At 42.9% G+C, this 24,650-nt stretch overlaps 2 protein-coding genes across 2 annotated transcripts in view; one reads left to right on the forward strand and one right to left on the reverse strand.

The window, feature by feature from the left end:
• DCDC1 (doublecortin domain containing 1) overlaps positions 1-24,650 on the forward strand; it is a gene marked incomplete at its 5' end in the record, with an annotated part of 647,338 nt that overhangs the window by 112,463 nt on the left and 510,225 nt on the right. The window contains one exon of the mRNA XM_082270964.1: positions 23,683-23,888. Coding sequence (XP_082127090.1) covers positions 23,683-23,888 — 206 coding nt within the window. The remainder of the gene's footprint in view (positions 1-23,682; positions 23,889-24,650) is intronic.
• Positions 12,173-13,436, reverse strand: LOC309565770 (uncharacterized protein; the record flags this gene model as incomplete). Its single annotated transcript, XM_082270758.1, has 1 exon — positions 12,173-13,436. One exon carries the CDS (start codon positions 13,434-13,436, stop codon positions 12,255-12,257), a length of 1,182 nt encoding a protein of 393 aa, XP_082126884.1. The 3' UTR covers positions 12,173-12,254.

Genomic DNA, 24,650 nt, shown 5'->3' on the forward strand with positions numbered 1-24,650 from the left:
GAGTTTTTTTTTTCTGTAAAAGTGGCTAAAGCAATCCCGTGTCCAGGAAAAAAAATTTAACTGTCACTCATGCTGAATAGCTGGCTCCTGCAGGCTATACCATGATTTTCCTCTAAAGCACCCAGTAACCCTCATATTGGGGAACTCTGCTATACAAATGTCAATCAACTTTTTTGGTCTCCATCTGATAGGAGGAAGAAGAGGACAGACCAGAGCTGATGAACAGGGAAGCTGGTACTTTTTGTACTTCAATGCACCCTGGTATGTGCAGGTTATGGGTACTTTAGAGAAAAAACATTTTGGTGTGTAGTCACATTAAGGCGCCTGCAGCATAAGTACAAATTTATATTTTTTATTTGTGGATACAGGTTCACTTTAAATGCATAGAAGTTTGATCGCATATTACAGATTTTTGGCTGAAATAATACTTTTAATATTATAAGAGATGCAAGAAGCTGACAGCAAATTCAACTCATGGGATAGAAAATAAAAATGTAATGTTGGCTTTGATTAGCTTTACTTTTATTCGATTTCCAATATGTGCCATAACCACTTGCCAACCACCCCATAGCAAATTTATTGCTACAGGGCAGCTGTGCTGTGCAGAATCACCTATACAGTTAGGCCTATATATATATATATTTGGAGCACAATTTTCTTGCGATTGGCTCTGTATGCCGCCAGAATAAAATTAAAATGAAGCAATCCAAATGAATTTGAAGTACAGACTTTCAGCTTTAATTCAAGAGGTTGAACATAAATCTCAAGTACAAATTTTAGGAACTGCAACCGTTTTTATACACAGTCCCCCCATTTTCAGGGGCTCAAATGTAATTGGACAAATTAATATAATCATAAATAAAATGTTAATTTTTAATATTTTGATGAGAATCCTTTACTGGAAATGACTGCCTGAAGTCTGGAACCCATGGACATTACCAAAGACTGGGTTTCCTCCTTCAGATACTTTGCCAGGCTCTAACTGCTGCTGTTTTCAGTTGTTCTTTGTTTGTGGGTCTTTCTGCCTTTAGTTTTGCCTTCAGCAAGTGAAATGCATGCTCAATTGGGTTGAGATCAGGTGATTGACTCAGCCATTGCAGAATATTCCACATTTTTCCTTCAAAAGCTCCTGGGTTGCATTTGCAGTTTGCTTTAAATCATTGTCCATCTGTGCTTTGAAGTGCGTCCAATTAACTTTGCTGCATTTGGCTGAATCTGGGATAGTAAATCTCTAAACTCTGCAGAATTCATCTGGCTGCTTCTGTCTTCTGTCACATCATCAATAAACACCCATGATCCAGTGCCACTGGAAGCCATGCATGCCCATGCCATCACACTGCCTCCACCATGTTTTACAGAGGACGTTGTGTGCTTTGAATCATAAGCTATTCCAAGCCTCCGCCACACTTTTGTCTTCCCATCATTCTGGTACAGATTAATCTTAGATTCATCTGTCCAAAGAATGCTTTTCAAGAACTGATTTGACTTTTTTTAGATGTTTTTTTTTTGGCAAAATCTAATCTGGCTTTTCTATTCTTCAGGCTAATGAATGGTTTGCACCTTGTGGTGAACCCTCTGTATTTGCTCTTGTAAATTATTCTCTTGAATGTAGACTTTGACAATGATAAGCCCACCTCCTGGAGAGTGTCCTTCACTTATTTGGATGTTGAATGGGTTTTTCTTTACCATAGAGAGGATCCTGCGATCATCCACCACTGTTGCCTTTTTATGTTGCTGAGCTCATCAGTGCGTTCTTCTTTCCTCAGAATGTACCAAACTGTTTGGCCACTCTCTAAAGGATTTTTTTCATTTTTGAAGCATTACAATGGCCTGTTTCACTTGCATGGACAGCTCCTTTAAACACATGATGTAGGTTCACAACAATAGATCCCAAATGCAAATACCACACTTAGAATCAACTCCAGACCTTTTTTCCTGCTTAATTGATGAAGACATAACAAAGGAGTAGCCCACACCTGGCCATAAAACAGCTTTTGATTCAATTGTCCAATTAATTTTGGTCTCTTGAAAAAGGGATATGGCAATTCTAATGAGCTGTAATTCCTAAACCCTTCCTCCAATTTGGATGTACATACCCTATATTAGGGTGACCAGACGTCCCGGTTTCAGGGGACAGTTTCCAGACTGAGGACAATGTCCCCAGGCCAAGTCTGTCCCTGGTTTTGTCCCCCGATTCAGGGCCGGATTAAGGTAGACAGGGCATCCAATGCTGGCTGAGAAACAGCCTGGTGGCTCAGATGCCGTCGCACTCTGCTGGACAATCTCACTGCCGCTCCTGCTACTGTTCAGTGGGGGAGAGGCAGAGCCAAAAATTTACTGTTTGGAGGGCTGAGACCTGGAGGTGAGCAGTTGGAAGGGGGGGGTCTGTTTGTTCACAGGTGAGGGCAGTGGGGGAGCAGGGGTCAGAGCTGATGCAGCTGCATGGAGAGTTGGAGAGTTTAGCTGTTGTGGGGGAAGGGCTAAGCGGTAGCTACAGAGATAATCTGTGAAAGAAGGGTGCAGAGGTGAGCTATGGATGTGGGGGCAGAAGTGTCCTCTGCGCATAGCAAACCTCTGAACTCTATGCCTAACACCCTCCTGTATATTATGTAGTCCTGTGCCCAGCACTCTGTGTATTATGCAGTCCTGTGCCCAGTGCTCTGTGTATTATGCAGTTCTGTGCCCAGCACCCTGTGTATTATGTAGTCCTGTGCTCGGCGCTCTTTTTATTATGCAGTCCTGAGTCCAGTTCTCTGTGTATTATTTAGTCCTGAGCCCATCGCTCTCTGTGTTATGTAGTCCTGTGCCCAGCACTCTTTGTATTATGCAGTCCTGTGAACAGCACTCTGTGTATTATGCAGTCCTGTGCCATTTGCCAAAAAACGAAAAAAATATGTCCCTAAATTTCATTTTAAAAATCTGGTCACCTTACCCTAAATTAAACCTGAGAGTGTGCAGTTTCAGCCCATATCCATTATATAACTATAGCTTGAATGTGTTTTGGTAAATACCTGAAAAAAATTGTGTCTGTGTCCAAATATATATGGACATAACTGTAAATCTATGATTTTGCACTTCTAGGTATGAGACGCGCCGCTTCTGCTCTAATTTGTCACAGAAGAAGCTGGTCAGCAGGTGCTGGCTAATGGATGTCCGCTGGCATCTGCTGATTGTTGAGGCTGGACAGAGTTCTGCATATGTAAACATATGTAAACAATGCAGAGCTCCATTCTGACAGAGGGAAAGTGATGAAAGAAAATCCATCACATCCCTAAGTACAGCACACATAGTAACACACAAATACTAGTTAGGCACACATTTAACCCTTTGATTGCCCTAGATGTTTATTCCCTTTCCAGCCAGTGTCATTAGTACAGTGGCAGTGCATATTTATAGCACTGATCACTGTATTAGTGTCAAAAGTGTCAGTTAGTGTCAGATTGTCCACTGCAATATCGCAGTATACTATAGTATACCACTATAAGTTGCTAATCAACGCCTTTACTAGTATATATAAAAATAGATAAATAAAAATTCCTTTATATATCGCATAGCTTGTAGGCGCTATAACATTTGCGCAAACCAATCATAATGCCCTCTTTGGGATTTTTTTAACCAAAAATTTGTAGCAGAAAATATATTGGCCTAGATTTATGAAGAAATTAGATTTTTACGTTTTTTTTATTGGATATGATTTTAAGCAGAAAATAAAAAATATTGTTTTTTTTTTTTAAATGTTTTTTTTTTTTTCTTTATATGTCTTTAAGCAGAAAATAAAAAATATTGTTTTTTTTTTTAAAATGTTTTTTTTTTCTTTATAGCGCACACAAATAAAAAACACAGTGGTGATCAAATACAACCAAAAGAAAGCTCTATTTGTGGTAGAAAAAATGATATAAATGTTATTTGGGTACAGCATTGCATGACTGCGCAATTGTCAATTAAAGTGCTGTATTGCAAAAAATGGCCTGGTCATGAAGGGGGGTATATCTTCCGGAGGGGAAGTGGATATAGATTCAGGGTGACATCAACATCGAGGCAGTTTGAAGTCAGATTTTTAGGCTGGGTTCACACTGGTGCAAACACAGACATCGCATGTGATTCACACCGCATTGCTGTGCAGATCACATGCGATGTCTGTGCGATGCGAATGCCTGAATTCGCATCGCATTAGGACCAAAATAGTACAGGACCCTTTTTGGTCTGCACTGGAAACGGATCACATGTGTTCACAGCTCGCACTGCAGTCTGCAAACTGATCTGGGGGTGCCATTAACTTTACATTGTCACCCACAGCGGTTCGCAAGTGTCAGTGTGAACCTTCTGTGATTCAGGTGTGATGCGGAAACCTACACAGGATTCACAGGATTTCCCACATTGCACCAGTGTGAGCCCAGCTTCCTGGTGTGGGATTCTTGATGCACGATTAACTCCAGAAATTAGGCATATTATTTTTGTTTGTTATATATTTGTGTACTGGCTGTTCACAGGCTGAGAGAGCAAGGATGCTGAGTTGTGTAAAACGTACAGATAGCCAAAACAGGAAGGCATTGGGATTTCCACAATTGTTTTATCTTTGGGACATAAAAACTGACAGTGGATGATACCTTTACTAAGATGTCACCCACTGTCTGGGGAGAAAGGAAAATAAAAGCCTTTTTAGGGGGGAGACCTCTAATCTCTGTGGCAGGTAATAAGGAGGAAAATCTACACTATACTTCCAATGCAAGCATCTAACATATAATCTAATATTAGGACTCCTGTAGTATGCTGAGTGTCTTGTCCAATTAAAACTGAGCTGCAGTGTTGGCAATAACAGTGGGGCCATTCAAATAACTAGATTTGTTGGTGTTACCCACTCCCTTGCTTAGCTAGTATTTTGAGTGTGGCCTGACATGAACACTACTTGCACACCAGTATATGGTGGTTTCATGTACTAAGCCTTAGGGTGTTAATATGACAGGTCAGGGTGTGATTAGGGCAAACTGAGGCAATACCCACATTTCCAGTTTGATTTAGAATGCTGGCAAGGGTGCTCATACACTTGGCACCAATAAAGGTGTGCCTTTATATGTGAAATGGCGCATGCATAATACTCTATGACAGCTGAAACTAGGAGAACATGACAGTACTGAACACTCCTCAGATGCCAGACAAGTAAATACAAAACGGGAAAGCATGTCTCTCTTAAAAACCAAAGGAGAAAAAAGTTTTGCCTCATCTGGATTTCCACACTTTTAATCCTTCTTTATGGATTGACTCGGGTGATCTTAAAGTGAATGTGTGTCAATAGAGATCTTGAAACTGTCAATGCTGACTTGGTTCCTAAAGTGCAGAACATGTAGTAGTGGTCAACCTCATTCTGCCTGGCGATTTACTGACCTTAAGCAAATATACATCGGTCAAATTCTGAAAATGCTAAACATTTGTCCTGCATGCTTGTTCCATGTCAATAATTGGCTAGATATTGAAGGCAGACTCAAAAGGACAGCCTTGGGGTGTTGGCAGCTACCATGTTTTTATTCCCACAGGGCCACTTTAAATTTCCTCCATATGTGAAGTCACTATAGATTAGATTACATTAAAACAAAACAAAAGTGGAGTGCATTTAAGAGTATCAGTGGATAATAATTATGTAAATTTGTAATCAGCGTATGCTGCTCACTTTGGTGAGTGGCCAAGAAAACACCAACTTGTGTCCTGGCTGACAAGCTTAAATAGCGGAAATTCACAGTAAATTTCCAAGAGATCTTCAAAAACACATCCCAGGGTCTTATGCACCACCAGTGGTGGCTGGTGAAGTTTTAAGATGGTGCGGCACCAGACCCCGCCCTTCCATTTTGACCCCTCCCACTACCCAGAAGCCCCACCCCTTACATACTCCACCCATTTTGCCCCCTGTATTTCGCTTGCGTGAACAAATTCTCCCAATATATCACATGTTAAGGGGTCTCTCAGTACTAGTATATCCCATAATAGGGAGCAGGGGCCCTATTATGGGATATGCTGTGAGAGACACCCTATTATGGGATACACTGACTGAGAGTGACCCCGCACATATGGGATATATACTGAGAGACCCCTATTCTGGGATATACTGAGAGAACCCATGTAATAAAATAGAGGGTCTCCCGGTATATCCATAATAGGGGGTCTTCCACTTTCAGTACATCCCATATTAAGGTGTCTCTCAGTATATATATCCCAATAATAGAGGGTTAGGGGCCTGGCCATAAATTAAGATTTTGATGCTGTCACTGTACACATACTACAGTAATACACATTATAAATACATAAATTAACAGTGCTATATAAGTACCTGTAATAAAATAAAAATATTAAAACCAATAAACTATGGATTACAATGGGAAACTCCTTCAGTAATAAATAAAAAAAACATTAAAGGATGAGTACAGCCAAAGTTTGTTTGGTTGTACTTCTCCTGTGGCTCACAGGAGTGCAGTTTGTTCTGTACACCTGTAAAGCCCGCTGTGGGTTGACGTCACAGAGCCGATCCAGGCTTGGGAAAAATCGAGACAATATGGTCGGGATCTGCCCACAGCCCTGGACCGACACCTGACTCAGCCTCTCAGTGAACCGCTGGAAGAAATTCATTAAGCTGTTGGCCTAACTGGTGAACAAAAAACATTACTCACCTATGAGCTGCCTTACTGTTGACAACCCAATGCCACTTCTGCACTAAAATCCCAGGCTGTGTTATCAGCTCTGCCCAGTTCTCTTCCATTGGACTACTGAATACCTCTCTCTCTCCTCATCTTCATAAGATAAGGAAGAGTTGTTCTGTAGTTCAGCAGGGAAGAACTTTGGAAAGGTTGACAATAGAGTGTGGGTTTTCAGTCCATAAAATGTAGAGTTGTCGTCTCAAACAGGATATTAGGAGTTCACTGGATTTCTGGCAGGATCATCAAGTATTTGTGTGCATGGTCCTATCAGAAACCAACTGTCTACAAGGTCATGCTCCCTTGTAAATTAACAGGCGGGTGCACAACTTTCACCAATAATACAATCTTATAAGATTTCACCTGGCCTTCATGAAGATGTTTCAGAACGTTAGGCTTCGTATCGCCAATATTTCTAATGTAGAATATTGGTACCTTATGTTTACAAGACGTGATGACTTCCTCTACTCCCGTTCATGTTAACAACTGCAAAATATACAATTTCCAAAACATACATTGCTCTAACTTAACGAAACACAGTCTGAAAAAATGTTTGCACAGTTTATTTCTAATTATCCTTGCTATATTTGAATCTCTGTAATAAAAGAACACAAAGAAACACTCACTAATCAACTGTCACATAGTCACAAGCATGAGGTATGAAAAAAAATTGCTACCAAAATCAGTGTTAAAGAAAGGTTATCATTTCAACTGTAATAAGAAGTTGACATTTTTTTTTTTCGTGTTGATGAGACGCTCAATGGTTCTCTGATCACTGATAAAAGCATGCTAAGGTGAATTTTAATTATGACTAAATTGTTGTATTACTGTTTCATACCATGAACATCTGTTCCCTTCAAAAATGATGATTTATGCAAGCTATCAGCAGAGACAGGCTGGTACAGCTTATGTCACGCTTAGTGGGAAGCTACTGGAAGTAGTCCTCGAGTTCCCTTTCAGAAGGCTGCAGATTGAAGAGACTATTGTTCATGTAATTAAAGGGACCAGAGGTGGGCAAATTCATTCACAATTGAGAAATTTTTGACTCCTCTAAATATATGCTTGGAGATCTGTCCAATATGCAAAAAATGTCTTTAAATAATTTCTATTGTCCGGATTTATGTATTGGTGAATCTCTATAAACTGGAAATTTAAATGTGTGTATTAAGGTACATTAAATATTTACGATCTGCTGAGAAGGGTAAAATTAGTGATATTTGCCTGAATTCCCAATTACCAAAATAATCCATGACACTTTTTTGTTTTTTTTTTTCAGTTTGATTTTTAAAGTGTAAAAAAAAAAAGCACAAATGTAGTATATTGCCGCTTACCAGTTTGTAGATAGTGTGGTTATATTAGTTTAACCTCCCTGGCGGTATGATTATGTCAGGAATTTTGTACCAAAAGCGGTACAATTTTTTGCATGGAAATTTGGCGTTATGTATTATAGGCCTACAATTCTTAGTAATTACTGACTTAAACCTGACCAAAAAAAGACTCTAGTAGACATCCCAGATGTGATAAATTTGAAATACAAACGCATGAATTATAATCGAATCAATAATATAATTTTATTATATAATATATATATATATATATATATATATATATATATATATTATATTATATAATAAAATTATATTATTGATTCGATTATAATTCATGCCTTATATTATATAAATATATATATGTATATATATATGTGTATATATATATACACACACATGTATGTGTACGTGTATGTATATATATATATATATATATATATATATATATATATATATATATATATATATATATATATATATATATAATATAAATGTTATGTGTTTGTGTTTTGTGCAACGTTCAACGTTTGAATTTCCCTCCCTAGTTCCGCTCCCATGCAGCATTGCTGCTGCAGGGAACGGAACTAGGAAGTCATCATACCGACGGAGGACGGACGAGCGGCGGGGATCTCGGCTGGCGATCACAGCAATGGGAGATCATCGCTGGATCGCCAGGAGAAGGTAAGAGACACCGCTGCGCGCTCTGCACATCCACCACGAGCGTGACTCGTGGATACCGATAGCAGCATGGAAAATCCACCCCGAGTCACGCTCGGGGATACCGCTAGGCAGGTTAAATCTTTTAGACTTTTTTACCTTTATTTTTACCTTGTGATCTTACCAGTAGCAAACTTCCTGTCCTAAAGCGACAACACTCACTGACTGTACTGCGGCAATAGGTTGATCACAGCCATTGGATGAGAAGATCGCCATCCCACTGGACAGAAGTGGTTGCTGCCTCTCAGACCTCAGATCAGAGTGGTGATAGGCATTGCAGAGCCAAGGAATGTCCTAACCTTCTGCATGTGTCTGATGTGTCACAGAGGGGAGACCTGGGAGGACTTCCTTCACTCTTCTAGGTGCTGTGCATCTGAGGTCTGGTGAGTGAATCTTACAGAGTGAGGGGGAATTAACTTACGCGTTGCTAGTGGAAAGGGGGTGTTTTTGCTTGTGGGGGATGTGTTAGTTAATCCTGACCTCCACACTGTGTGTTACCTCTGCATTGTGTGCTATGATCTACTGACCCCTGCATTGTGCATTACTAAGGACCTTTGCATTCTGCATTATATACTACTGAACTCTGTGTTACATACTCTTGACTCATGCTGTCTGTGATACATACTTGTGACCCCTGCACTCTGTGTTACTTACTTCTGCCCCCTTTGTGTCTCACGTTACCGACCTCTGCATTCTGCATCACTCACTCCTCACCCCTGCACTCTGCATTACTTAGTATTGACCCCTAAACTGTGCATTACATTACTGACCTCTCACTCCTGATTTATTTACAACTGACCCCTGAACTTTTTAAGCTTCCTATTTTTTCTTTTGTTGAAGCCCGTAGCGTGTGAAACACACTCAAAAGACTTCACCTGGTGCATAAAAAGTGCACACACGCAAACGTGAACACACAAAAACTGCACAGGGTGTGCGAAAATGGTCTGGCCTCCGAAGAGGTTGGACCTATACCTTGATCCCCCGGGGCGCAAGACTCCTGACAGGGACTGAGGTACTTCCTATGGTTTGCCTGGCCGAAACCTGGCAAACCCCATTCTCCAGGGGGACTGCCGAAACAGCCCACCCCAAGTACTGGGTGGGGCTCCCCCCGAAGGGAGACCCCATGAGAGAGGGCGAACTAAGCCAAAAGGCCATGTCCACCCCCTCCCAAGACTTTCAAGGTAGGCCCAGAGACCCACACCGTACTCGTCGTGCAGGGAAAGAAGAGTGAAAGTGAAGTGACACACCACAAAGAAAAATACACACAAACAAAAAGGTGGGGAAGGGGAAGTGGGGAGGTGAATTAGTGCCTTTGTGAAAATACAAAGGCAGGCCTTCCGGCCAGAATAAAATTTCCTCTGGTCGAAGCCAAAAGGCCTTGCCCAAGAGGCAGGTGCTTAAAAAAGTGTGTAGGTGCAGTGACCATGGTGCCGAAAAACTCAAGGCGAGCTGCCCCTCACCAGTGAGAATTAAGGCACCCCTGGGCTGCCACCCCAGGGGCACATACACTACGGGCTTTTTCTACCCCGGCCCAAAGGCCAGACAGAGTGTAGCCCTATCCTACCAGGAGGCATCAGAACTTTGGACAGCTTAGGGAGAACCTACCTTCAACTGGGGACAAGCCTTTTGCAAGGCCAGATTCAACCCAGGAGGAAAGGCTCCCCCACCACCACCGCCGTTCCTTACCAATCACATCCAGGAGCAGTACTAACTGGCCACAGAACCAATCCAGTTTTCTCACTCCCTTCAAACTGGCAGGGGCGGACCCATTCAAATCAGAAGGCAATGGACCCATCCGGCTTTCTCTGATGTGGTTTACTTCCCAGTCCCCCGGTAGTTCCGGAGCGCCCTGGTTCATTTCCGCCCCCACCAATACTAACCATCAGGTTCCATACCAACTGATAAGAACAGATATTACACTTGATCTTAGCCAAAAGGGCGAGAAGCTTCCTATTTTTTTTTCTTTTTAAAGCCCGAAGCGTGTGAAATCACACTCAAAAAAGACTTAGCACCCGGTGCATAAAAAAGTGCACACACGCAACGTGAACACACAAAAACTGCACAGGGTGTGCGAAATGGTCTGGCCTCCGAAGAGGTTGGACCTATACCTTGATCCCCCGGGGCGCAAGACTCCTGACAGGGACTGAGGTACTTCCTATGGTTTGCCTGGCCGAGACCTGGCAAACCCCGTTCTCCAAGGGGACTGCCGAAACAGCCCACCCCAAGTACTGGGTGGGGCTCCCCCGAAGGGAGACCCCCATGAGAGAGGGCGAACTAAGCCAAAAGGCCATGTCCACCCCCTCCCAAGACTTTCAAGGTAGGCCCAGAGACCCACACCGTACTCGTCGTGCAGGAAGAGAAGAGTGAAAGTGAAGTGACACACCACAAAGAAAAATACACACAAACAAAAAGGTGGGGAAGGGGAAGTGGAGGAGTGAATTAGTGCCTAAGTGAAAAACAAAGGCAGGCCTTCCGGCCGAAATAAAAATTCCTCTAGTCAAAGCCAAAAGGCCTTGCCCAAGAGGCAGGTGCTTAAAAAAGTGTGTAGGTGCAGTGACCATGGTGCCGAAAAACTCAAGGCGAGCCGCCCCTCACCAGTGAGAATTAAGGCACCCCTGGGCTGCCACCCCAGGGGCACATACACTACGGGCTTTTTCTACCCCGGCCCTAAGGCCAGACCAAGTGTAGCCCTAACCTACCAGGAGGCATCAGAACTTTAGACAGCTTAGGGTGAGCCTGCCTTCAACTGGGGACAAACCTTTTGCAAGGCCAGATTCAACCCAGGAGGAAAGGCCCTCCCACCGCCATCCGCCATTCCTTACCAATCACATCCAGGAGCAGTACTAACTGGCCACGGAACCAATCCAGTTTTCTCGCTCCCTTCAAACTGGCAGGGGCGGACCCATTCAAATCAGAAGGCAATGGACCCATCCGGCTTTCTCTGATGTGGTTTACTTCCCAGTCCCCCGGTAGTTCCGGAGCGCCCTGGTTCATTTCCGCCCCCACCGATACTAACCATCAGGTTCCATACCAACTGATAAGAACAGATACTACACTTGATCTTAGCCAAAAGGGCGAGACGCTTCCTATTTTTTTGGTTGAAAATGTAATCTTTATTTGCATAAAAGATATACAAAAAACAATACTTTTGTCGGGGTACATTCTCCCCTGTACTGCGACGCAGCGCATAAATACACTACATTACAATACATTTCCGGTCATACTAATAAATACATTCAATCACATACATTCATTCTGCGGTATGATGCCTGATGTGTTGTGCGGAGTAAGGATACCCCGAGCCATCACATCATGCATGACGCCGCAATACCCCTGAAGCATGAAACTAAATAACATTGTCTATACGTTATGTTACTCAAACTGAATCAATACTGTAACATTTGAAAAAAGCAACAGGTGTGATGGGGGGGTGGGAGAGAGGGGTAAGGGGAGGGGAATGAAATCACAGGCCCGAAGCTTTATTGAATGGACAAAGACACACAAGGGGGAGTGGGGGAAGGGGAAATCTTCAGACCTCCTCTTCCTCCATGAGATCCATCAGGTTATAGTCTCTGAGCAGACTGTGAACCAGTCTGCGACAGTCCTCAATGGACATCCTCTCCCTCTGGTGGATAAGGCGCTTTCTGGCGCACCATAAAGCGTCCTTAAAGCAACACAACACCCGCCAGGCGTTGTCAATGTCCTCCTGTGTAAAAGTACCATGAAAAAGTCCATTCAGCACAGCAAAATGTGTGATGGCAGTCTGTGAAACAAAGTCTTTAAGTTCAGGTTCCAAGGCCCTCAACAGGCTCTGTGCAAATGAGCACTCCCAGAAAACGTGAAAGGACGTTTCCTCGTGGATGATACAAAAGGGGCAGTGCCTGTATCTGCACAAGTTTCTGGCATGCATAAATGTCCTGAGTGGCAGCCCTCCCTGGACAGCCATCCACGCCAGATCTTTATGCCTGTTGGTGAGTCTCTTTGAAGAAACATTCCTCCAGACCACTTTGCAAGTGGCTGAAGGGAGGCCTGGAACAGTCTCAGCAATGTCCGATGCTCTGATCAACTTGTAGATAGTTTTTGGCTTCCACAAGTCGGGCTTAACTCCATGCAGCCCCAGCTCCTTGATGAACTTGAAAGTGTCCAAGTAGTACCAAGGAGTGTCCCAGTTGTAGGGGATGGAGCTGTCCCATTTGTCCCATCCAAGGGACCTCCAGAGAGGCAGGAGGAAAAAACGGGACATGGAGTTGCCTCCAGAGGCCGAAGTTCTGTCAATCAAAGTTCTGCGAATGCAGTTGCAGGCAAAGAACACCCCCAGTAACGTTGCGATGTCGGGCACGCCCTTACCGCCCTTGAGGGGTTCCTTGAACATGACTGCTCGCTTCACTCTGTCCATCTTGGAGCCCCAGATGAAGTGGAACACCGCCCTGGTGATGGCCTTGCAGGTGTTGACCCGGGGGGGCCAGGCCTGGGCGAGGTACTGCAACACAGGGAGGATCTCGCTGCGGAGTACCAGTGTTTTCCCTTCGATGGTGAGTTCTCTGAGGCTCCATAGTCCAAACTTTTGTCTCATCTTGGACAGTCTCTCCTCCCAAGACTTCAGGGCTGCGCCCTCAGCTCCAAACCAAACTCCAAGAATTTTGATGAAGTCCGCCTTGACGCTGAAAGGGATGGATGCAGAAGAAGGCAGGAACCACTTTCCGAAGAGCATGATCTCTGACTTCCCGCAGTTGACTTTTGCCCCTGAAGCTTTGCCGAAGTCCTCACAGGTCTGGACGAGCTTGTCGATGGAGCGCTGGTCAGCACAGAACACCGTTACGTCGTCCATGTAGAGTGAGCACTTGACAACCCTTCTGTCCGGTCCCGGTGCGGTGATCCCTCTGATCTCTGGGTTCTGTCGGATGCATTCGGCAAAGAGCTCTATACAGCAAACAAACGCTTCCTATACTTCAGTCACCGCTCTCTGCTTTGCCCACCCCCCGGAGCGCTGGGGTGTGGAGGGGCAGGAGCGACCGGCTCAGGCTTTTAGCGGCTCACTGAGAGGCTGAGCCGGGTGATCATCCAGGCATGTAGGTAGATGCTGACCCTAGTGTCACAATCATGCCGGAACTGGCTCTGTGACATTGGCGGACAGTGAACTTCTGCCTGCTTTCTGCTGAAAATGGGTCACAGGATTGCAGAATGAACTGCACTCCTGTGATCCACAGGAGAAGTACAGCCAAACGTGCTTTGGCTGTACTCCTCCTTTGAAAAAGTATGCTGCATGCTGGTGATCTCTGATCTCTTCTATGTTGTTCAGGTAGATCTCCGCCTCTCTAAGACTGCCTACCTCTGATGTACTATATCCACTTGTTCTCTGGAAGATTTACCCCTGTTCATGACCAGGCCATTTTTTGCGATATGGCACTACGTTACTTTAAAGCAGAGTTCCACCCAAAAGCTCATTTGCTTCCCCTACCTCTCTGGTGCCACATTTGGCACCCTTTAGGGTGGAGGGGGGAACAAGTACTTGTTTTTGACAGGTACCCTTTCCCACTTCTGAAAGACAGCGCCGCAACGCCGTCCACCAGAAGTTCTGTCCTCCTTCTCCTTCCCCCGCCGCTGACCCTATGAGAATGTGCAGCGCTTTGCGCATGTGCAGTAGGGAACCGGCTGTGAAGCTGAAAGGCTTCATTGCCGGTTTCCCTTAGAAAGAATGGCGGTGGCAGTAGCTTCTGGCAGCCGATACAAAAATCGTCTGGGGTGCTGACATCGCAGGCTCCCTGGACAGGTAAGTGTCCATATAATAAAAGTCAGCAGCTACAGTATATGTAGCTGCTGACTTTAATTTTTTTTTTCTGCAGGCGGAACTCCTCTTTAACTGATCATTGCAACGCTGAACACAAATAAAATTTATGTCCCTTTTCCCCCACAAATAGAGCTTTCTTTTGGTGGTATTTGATCACCACTGTATTTTTTTTTTTGTTTAAAAATAAATTGACAATTTTGAAAAAAAAAAAAACAATATTTTATACTGCTATAAAACATATCTAATATAAAAAGGTAAAAAATCTAATTTTTTCATTAATTTAGACCAATATGTATGTATAAAAAAATCCCAATAAACATATATTGATTGGTTTGGGAAAAAGTTATAGCGTCTACAAACTATGGGATATATTCATGGAATTTTTTTTTTTTTACTAGTAATGGTGGCGATTAGCGACTTATAGCGGGACTGCGATATTGCAGCGGACACTCTAACTGACACTTTTTGGGGACCAGTGACACTAATACAGTGATCAGTGCTAAATGACACTGTACGAATGACACTGGCTGGGAAGAGATTAAACATCTAGGGCAGGGGTCTTCAAACTATGGCCCCCCAGTTGTTCAGGAACTACAATTCCGATCATGCCTAGTCATGTCTGTGAATGTCAGAGTTTTACAATGGCTCCTGGGATGTGTAGTTCCACAACAGATGGAGGCTCGTTAGTGTTTCAAGGTCTTAGGTGTGAATGGGGAGTAAGTGTGTTAAATTTGGTGTTATCGCTCTCACTCTCTGATACTGGTCACTGGAAGTTCAACACTGCAACTCATGGCAAAGAACTCTCTGAGGATCTGGAAAAAAAGAATTGTTGCTCTACATAAAGATGGCCTAGGCTAAAAGAAGAAGGCCAGGACCCTGAAACTGAGCTGCAGCATGGTGGCCAAGACCATACAGACAGTTCCACTCAGAACAAGCCTTGCCATGGTCGACCAAAGAAGTTGAGTGCACATGTTCAGCGTCCTATCGAGAGGTTGTCTTTGGGAAATAGACGAGTGTTGCCAGCTTTGCTGCAGAGGTTGAAGAGGTGGGGGGGGGGGGGGGGTCAGCCTGTCAGTCCCCAGACCATATGCCGCACTCTGCATCAAATTCGCCTGCATAGCTGTCATCCCAGAAGGAAGCCTCTTCTAAAGATGATACACAACAAAGCCAGCAAACAGTTTGCTGGAGACAAGCAGACTAAGGACCTGGATTACTGGAACAATGTCCTGTGGTATGATGAGGCCAAGATAAACTTATTTGGTTCAGATGGTGTCAAACGTGTGTGGCGGCAACCAGGTGAGGAGTACAAAGACAAGTGTGTCTTGCCTACAGTCAAGCATGGTGGTGGGAGTGTTATGGTCTGGGGCTGCATGAGTGCTGCCGGCACTGGGGAGCTACAGTTCATTGAGGGAACCATGAATGCCAACATGTATTGTGACATACTATAGCAGAGAATGATCCCCTCCCTTTGGAGACTGGAAGGTGGAGGAGTGCAAGGTCTCTAACATCCACCAGCTCCATGATGTCATCATGAAATAGTGGAAAAGGACTCCAGTGGCAACTTGCGAAGCTCTTGTGAACTCAATACACAAGAGGGTTAAGGTAATGCTGGAAAATAATGGCGGCCACACAAAATATTGACACATTGGGCCCAATTTGGACATTTTAACTTAGGGGTGTACTCACTTTAGTTGCCAGCGGTTTAGACATTAATGGCTGTGTGTTGATTTTTCTTGAAGGGACAGCAAATTTAAAATGTTATACAAGCTGTACACTCACTACTTTACATTATAGGAAAGTGACTTTTTTCAGTGTTGTCACATGAAAAGATATAATAAAATATTTACAAAAATGTGATGGGGTGTACTCACTTTTGTGAGATACTGCATGTATATATATATTATATATATATATATATATATATATATATATATATACGTGATTCTGCACAGAAGGGCCGCCCTGTAGCAGTATATCTGCTAAGGGGTGGTCAGGAAGTGAATATTTATGCAGAAGCACTGTTGTCACCCTTGGACCGAAGATGTAACTTAGAATAAGCACAGAAATACGTAACCCTGACACCAATTTACATCATATTTATTGTAGGTCCATGGCTTAAAAGTACTAATGTAAGATGCAGCCAAAATTTTGCATTTTTAGAAGGACCATGCAATAATAGCCCCCATATTTCTCTAGTGACAGAATCATTTTATATGTTGGAAGAAACAGCTCCTTACATTGTAAGCTACACAAGTAGCATATAGTATCAGTAATCTTGCATGATTGCACAAAGCTCAAATTGTGTGCTCCTGATTGTTTCAACATGCTACTGCATACTGCTTGTATAGTTTATTATCTATCAATCACTATCATTTCTAACTGCATGGTCCTAACTGCATGGGTGAGCTATGTATTGATGGGCTATCTGATATGCCGATTCTTGTTCTGGGTCATTGACTCACCAAGTAGCCAAGGAATGATAATAATGACAACCCCAGACAGTTCCCTTTGAAAAACAAGTCAGTAATGACAGCTCGCCCTTCACTCGCACATCTGTGCTGTGATTTGATACAGTACAAGTTAGTCATTAGGTCCCAGTCAATGATTTATGGCTGGGACCTGCTGATTGGCTTAGCGAAGTACAGAACTCTGTGTTTACTAACAACACAGGGCTCTGTACATAGAGCTGCAATGTGGCTGTTTCTTTCTCCCTACAAAGCAGGGAGAAAAACCAACCCCATCTCTTAGTAAAAGCAGCACAGATTACATATTGTAGACACACAGTTAAAGGGATTGTAAAGTCTTGTTTTTTTTCTATAAAAATAACAAACATATTATACTTACCTGCTATGTGAAGTGGTTTTGCACAGAGCAGCCCTGATCTTCCTCTTCTCGGGTCTCTCTTCGGCTCTCCTTGCCCCTCCCTCCTGTTGAGTGCCCCCACAGCAAGCAGTTTGTTCTGGGGATCACCCGAGCCGAGCTGCAGCGCTGCGTGTCCATTCAGACACAGAGCTGCCATTCAGCCCCATCCCCTCTCTCTCCTAATTAACTAACTGACCTGATTGATAGCAGGAGCCAATGGCGCCACTGCTGTGTCTCAGCCAATCAGAAGGGAGAGTCCCGGACAGGCGAGGGACTCATGGACATTGCTGGATAAAGAGGCTCAGGTCAGTGCTAGGGGGTGCTGGGGAGGCTGCCACACACAGAAGGCTTTTTATCTTAATGCATAGAACGCATTAAGATAAAAAACCTTCTGACTTTACAACTCCTTTATATGCCCCAAGATGTTAACCCCTTCCCAGCCAGTGTCATTAGTACAGTGACAGTGTATATATTAGCACTGATTACACTATTAGTGTCACTGGTAATGTCAGTGTCAGTTAGTCAGTTCCAACCATGTCAAATTGCCGCCGCACTATTACAGTCCCAATATAAGTCGCTGATCACTGCCATTACTAGTATAAAATAAATAAATAAAAATTCCAGTATATATATACATATCATTTGTAGACTGTATAACTTCCACACAAACCAATCCATATACACTTATTGGAATATTTTTTTTTTTTTTTTTCTTACCAAAGAAATATAGCAGAATACATTTCGGTCTAAACTGATGAAGAAATTGTATTTTTGTTATTTATTTTAATTGGATATATTTTATAGCAGAAAGTAAAAAATTTATTTTTTTTTCAACATTTTTGGTCTTATATCCCCCAAAAAAAAACAGTGGCAAACAAATACCACCAAATAAAATCTCTATTTGTGTGAAAAAACTGATATAAATTTAATTTGGGTACAGCGTTGTATGCAATTGCCAGTTAAAGCAGCGCAGTGCCATATAGAAAAAAATGGCCTGGTCATGAAGGAGATAAAACCTTCCAGAGCTTAAGTGGTTAAATAGAACAAGTCTGCATTTTTGTTCCATTTAAAAAACAGTAGATGACGAAAAACGAATGTAAACAGGTGAATAACTGATGTAAACGGAATCCGTGACTGAAGTTAACACATGAAGCCCTTGTAAAAGGGGCTTACCTCTTCTTTACTACTCTGCTACTCCGATCAGCTGATAGGAGCAGGGAAAATACCCCGTATGGAGGGGTATGTCAATGCTAAGCCAATCACCAAGCTTTTTGTAACAGTGCATAGTATTGTGTTGGGTAAAGCTTCAGTGACTTGTAGCCTAAAGTGATTGTAAACGATCACCTTGTAAATCAACCCATTCAGTTTAAAATAGAAATAAAATGCAAAACATTTTTGCATAGATATAAAAACTATTCATAAATACCTTTTCCTTTTTTTAAAAGTGATCACATTTCCTCTGTTTTCTCATAAGAGCTGGTGGGAGGAGAAGTAGCAGCACACTGAGCTTCTCAGTAAATGGCTGTGCAGTGGAGGCGTGTCAGGACAAGTCTGATCATTGGAGAAGAGCGCACTGAGTTCCCAGCATAGCTAGAGAACTGAGCATGGTGTGCTCTCCTGCATAGTGTGGCAAGTTTAAGTAGGGATAGACCGATATGTTTTTTTCAGGGCTGATGCCGATACCGATATATTGGTCGGTATCAGCCAATACTGGCCGATATTTTGTACATCTTATATCAGGGTCCGAGACTAGTCTTCTCTTCCTCCAACCATTAGGTGGTAATGCTCATGTAAGGGTAAAATGATGTCACATAGCATAATTCCGTTTACAAATGTTATTGAATATGCCACTCAGATATGCACAAAAGATTTAAGCAATTCCATATTAGCAGATCTGCTGGCAGATCGGTATCTCTCACCCACTTTCCGTAAGTGATACCCGGGTGACACTGCTCTGTCCGGCACCCACTCAATACCGCTCTGTTTCTCGCCCAATCCATCTCTCACCCGCTCCGTCTCTCATCCGGGGCGTGATCACGTGACCTCCGAGATTGTATGCCGGACAGAGCGGTATCACCCGGGTGTCACTTACTGCAAGTGGGTGAGAGACGGAGCGGTATCGGGTGGGTGGGAGATGGAGCGGGGGAGAGACGGAGCGGTATTGAGTGGATGCCGAATGGAGCTGTATCACCCGGGTATCACTTACGGCAAGTGGGTGGGAGATACCGATCTGCCAGCAGATCTGCTAATGTGGAATTGCTTATATCTTTTGTACATATGTGAGCGGCATATTCAATAACATTTGTAAATGGAATTATGCTATGTGACATCATTTTATCCTTACATGAGCAATATTTGGAATATCGGTAATATCGGCCAATACAGATATATCGGCAAAAGTGAATATCGGCCCTCTGATAATCAGCTTTGCCGATAATCGGTCGATCCCTAGTGTGAAGGGAAGCTGAGTGTATCATACTAGAGAAAGGTATTAAAGTATTCATGGGTATAACACAGGTTCATTTAAATTTTTGCTGCCATGTGTTTTCAGACACATTTCATTTTATTAGTAATCCATTTTACTGATTTGAATGGAATACCACAGGCCAGTGGATCACAAATGCTGCATAGAGGTCTTTTATTTTAATTCAACATTTTGCTGGGTATGGGAATTACTAGAAACTATTTTGTCTTATTTAAATTCATTTTCCCCTGCTGGAAAATGCCAAAAATAGACAAAACTTCTGGTAGGAATAAACCCTAAATGTTCTCCTATATACCTGTATCAGGTCTTCTTATTCTCATCAGAGACACTTGTAATGTATTTAGGCTAGTCTGCTACAGTGGAGCAGACCTGGCATGGAGGAAAATAGCCACCCACATTTATGGATATAACCAAAGTTTGATGAGTAGTAATAATCACTCTCCAGAGATTCCAGAGACACAGCTGCTGTCTTGGGCTGCCCATAGATGGGCATATGTCTCATTGAGAACAACAGGTTTTAAGACATCTGCCTATCCATGATGAGTGTGGATCATTTGAATTTGCTGCGGAAATTTAGGTGCAGAATTTTCAGTGCCAAATTTTGGACATTGAGAATATTTTGGACAAGAAACTGATGACGTAGTAGTGGCAGTATTACTGATGTGATGTTTTTATTTTTATTTTGATAGCATCCATTCTTCATTATAAGACTAGGAGTAGAGGTCAATTTGAGGCTTAAGCGGCCCATAGATGATTTACATTTTTTTCCTTCCATCGCAGGTGTGTTCTGCAGGGGGAGGGGTGTGGGGAGCCTGATAAGTCATCAGCTGTCAGCCGGGTAAATGTAAAAAAATAATTCCCGGCAAAAAATATTTGTGAAAAAAACAGCATGGGGGTCCCCCCCAGATCCATACCAGGCCCTTATTCGAGCATGTAGCACAGCAGGTCAGGAAAGGGAGGGGACGAGCGAGTGCCCCTCCCCTTCCTGACCCATACGAGGCCGCGTGCTCCCAACATGGGGGGGTGCTTCTCCCCATGTTGATGGGGACAAGGGCCTCTTCCCCACAACCCTGGGTTATGGTTGTGGGGGGACTGCAGGAGAGAGGCTTATCGAAATATGGAAGCCCTCCTTGACAAGGGGGCCCCCAGATCCTGGTCCCCCATGTGAATGAGTATGGGGTACATAGTACCCCTACCCATACACCAAAAAAGTGTAAACGTAAATAAAGACAGGAGCCAGTTTTTGACAATTCCTTTAATAAAAAAAAAAAACAATGTCCCCCGATGTAGATCCATTGTTAATCACGATGCCTGCCACACCACTGAACACGAAAAAAGAAAAAAGCTCATAACTAAGGCTACCGTGGTCTGCCTGCCCTGCCGTGTAACAGTTCCTAAATAGCTAAGGAGCGGGCCATCTGGTGACGTCACCTGGTGGCACCAACCCCCTGTAACATTGGCAACCCAGCATGCATCGCTCAATTACATTACAGGGGGGCGGTTCGACCAGGTGATATTGCCTTTACGGCTGTTGGGATGCAGTTCTCAATGAACTACAACAATGCTGTTGAGTGCTGTGGTAGTTCATTGTCAGTGGACACCTGTCAGTGTGTAACTGAATGCTCATTTGAGCACACAGCTTACACATAGAGTCTGCAAGAGCCCTTTGAGGGCTCCCAATAAAAAAATAAAAATAAATGCACATTTCTTTTACCTGCAAAAAGATGTGTATTCATTTTACATTTTTTTAAAAGGTGAACTTATCCTTTAAAGTGATTGGGCAGCTCTACAGCCACCTGATCACTTTTATGAAGCTGTCATAGCACCCACAGTGGCTTCTGGGCTTTCCTGTTTTTGTTGGGAGAGTAGGAGGAACTTGGGGAATATCTGTTTTCAGATCTCTCCTGCAACTAATGACCCAGGAAGAGACGTAGAGATGTATAAGAGACATAGAAACGTGCAATACTTCACTTCCAGGGTCACAGCTGTCATTCCTCTGCTAGTGTAGCCATCGGTACAGCTATGCAAGGAAAATCCATGCTTGACTAGCTGCATTGAAGGGCAGGGAAGACATTGGGGGTCTAAAGTACCTGTCCCCTGCCCTTGCCATCACATAGCAAGGGATAGCAACAAAGTAAAAAAAATAAATAAAAGTGTAAACATTATTATTCTATAAAATAAATAAAAACAATTAAAAAACATTTTTTAAAGCACCCATGTCAACCTTGCACCCACCCCATAAAAAAAGAGCAGTGTAGGTCGAGCACATGTATGTAAACATAAATTGCACTACACCCATGAGTTATCGCCACAAACGTCGGTGCAAGACCAATAATTGGAAGGCCATAGTTCATGGTTAACGCTAAACTGATAACCTGTAGAGGCTTTTAAAGCATTGCTTAATAGAAAAATTTGGGTACCATCATTTTTTGAGATTCCAAGGGCATGTACAATTTTAAAGCAGAAGTAAAGTCCACTATAAAATGTGTTTTTTAGGGCCCCCCCAGGTGGGTTATGTCATAATGTGCTAGTATGCACAGTATATTAGTACATTATGGCAGACTTACCTGTCATATGGTGTCCTCCAGTGCTGCAATGAGATCGATCTGCTGGACCTCCAACGCTTCCTTTTTCGCCTTTTCTTCCTTCCAGGTCCCGTGCCTACAGCCACTTGATAGGCCAGGCCGTGATGACATCACTCCCACGCATGCACACAAGAGTTGCAATGCCGAGGCACGGATCCGGGCTGTAAATGTTCGCTGAGCTGTGTATGCATGGCTCAGTGAGCATGACAGCTGACAGGCAAAATGATGCATTTATGGCAGAAGAGACCAATAGGTCATTATTCCCTGCCTGTCAGCCATTTGTTTACAAATTAACTCTACTTCCACTTTAAGACTTGACATGTTTGTCTTTTTGAGAGAAGAGGGTTACAGTAATTTCTAGCAAAAAAAATACATATTTTAGCATGTGTAAATAAAAGCTTCCAGGACCACTGCTGACAGTTATTTTATTGCTAATCATAATGTGATTATATGGTACAAGACTACAATGTTATACAAGTGTAAAATTATGTAGGTCCAATATTTGGAAGCAGTTCCCTTTACCCTGTTCCACTTATGCCAAATCAGCCACGTGATATAAATCACCTTAGTGATATAGGGGTAAAATGTAGACCATGAATAGTTTTCAGTGAGTAATCCTGCTTATCTATGACTGGCAACCCACAAGAGATTACATCGTCCCACAAATGCTTTCAGGCATGACTTTGGCATATGCCAGAGTTGGTAGAATGCCGTTCATTGCCAAAATGCATTCTGAATAACCATAAAGCTGAGTGTCCTATTCTAGAGACAAAGAGAATGCACTGGTTCCTTAAAGTGGAACTGCACTGCAACTGGGCACCACAAACCAAAAATGCTATTTCATTCATTTTTAGTATTTAAAGCAAACTCCCCCATCCATCCAAGTCTCCATGCTTTATTTTGCTGAGAAATAATTGTGAAAAACGCCCCCTGGCATTTCTGACCGTGGCCCTCTTGAGTAAGGGCAAGAAGCATTTACTTCCTGGAATCCATCTCAGGCATTGGCTGAGCTGAGAACCCTTCCTCCCCTCCTCAAGACTCCTGGGATATATGACATCCTTTGCCTAGGCATGGAAACCAGGAAGTAACTGAAGAAATGCAAAAAAAGTGTAAAACAAGTACATTTGATATACTTTCCTATCTATTTACTGATGCTAGCAGTAGAAGGATTAGAAATAGTCCATGTTGACTGAGAGAGTGAGGTTTCCCTTTAACACATGTATTTTTTTTCTTGCAGAGAGTGCTCTTCTATCTGGAAAAATGACATGGACTATGAATGGACTTATGAATTCTAGCTCATTGAATATAGGAAAGACTAAACTTACAATAGCCAAACACAGAGAGTCGCCTTCTACAGGTTCTACTGGGAGAATTCTGGTGTTTGTAAATGGTAGTGGGAAAGATGGACATGTCATCTCCACAACACTGGATGAAATGGAAGAGGTAGGCACATTCCATCATTCCCAACTCTGCCCAATCTTCAGGGACAGTCCAAAGCTTAACCACTTTACCACCGGAGGATTTTGCTGTCTTACGTCCAGGCTACTTTTTGCGATTCGGCGCTGTGTGACTTTAACTGACAATTGCGCGGTCGTGCGACGCCGTACCCAAACAAAATTTACGTCCTTTTTTTCCCACAAACAGAGCTTTTTTTTGGTGGTATTTGATCACCTCTGCGCTTTTTACTTTTTGCGCTATAAACAAAAAAAGAGCGTTTATTTTGAAAAAATAACAATATTTTTAACATTTTTTTATATGAAATTCCCCCCCAAAAAAATGTAAAAATCAAATTTTTTTAAAATTTTTGGCCAATTTGTTTTCTGCTACCTATGTTTGGTAAAAAAAATCACGATAAGCGTATTTTAATTTGTTTGCGCAAAAGTTATTGCGTTTACTAACTACGGGAAAGATTTCTGTCATTTTTGGTGGTTTTTTTTAACGCGTAATGGCGGCGATCCGCGATTTTTTTTGCGGGACTGCGACATTGTGGCGGACAGATCGGACCCTTGACTGACATTTTTGACACCTTTGGGGGTACCAGTGACATTACTGCAGTAATCAGTGCTATAAATATGCACTGTTACTGTAAAAATGACACTGGCAGTGAAGGGGTTAATTTTATTGGAGAGGGAGGGGTTAATGTATGCCTGGTGCTTACTGATGTGTGGGGGGGGATGTGACTATGTGACAGAAGGACAGATCGGA

This window comes from Pelophylax lessonae, assembly GCF_965119305.1.
Source record: "Pelophylax lessonae genome assembly, chromosome: 10".
NCBI classification, from domain to species: domain Eukaryota; kingdom Metazoa; phylum Chordata; class Amphibia; order Anura; family Ranidae; genus Pelophylax; species Pelophylax lessonae.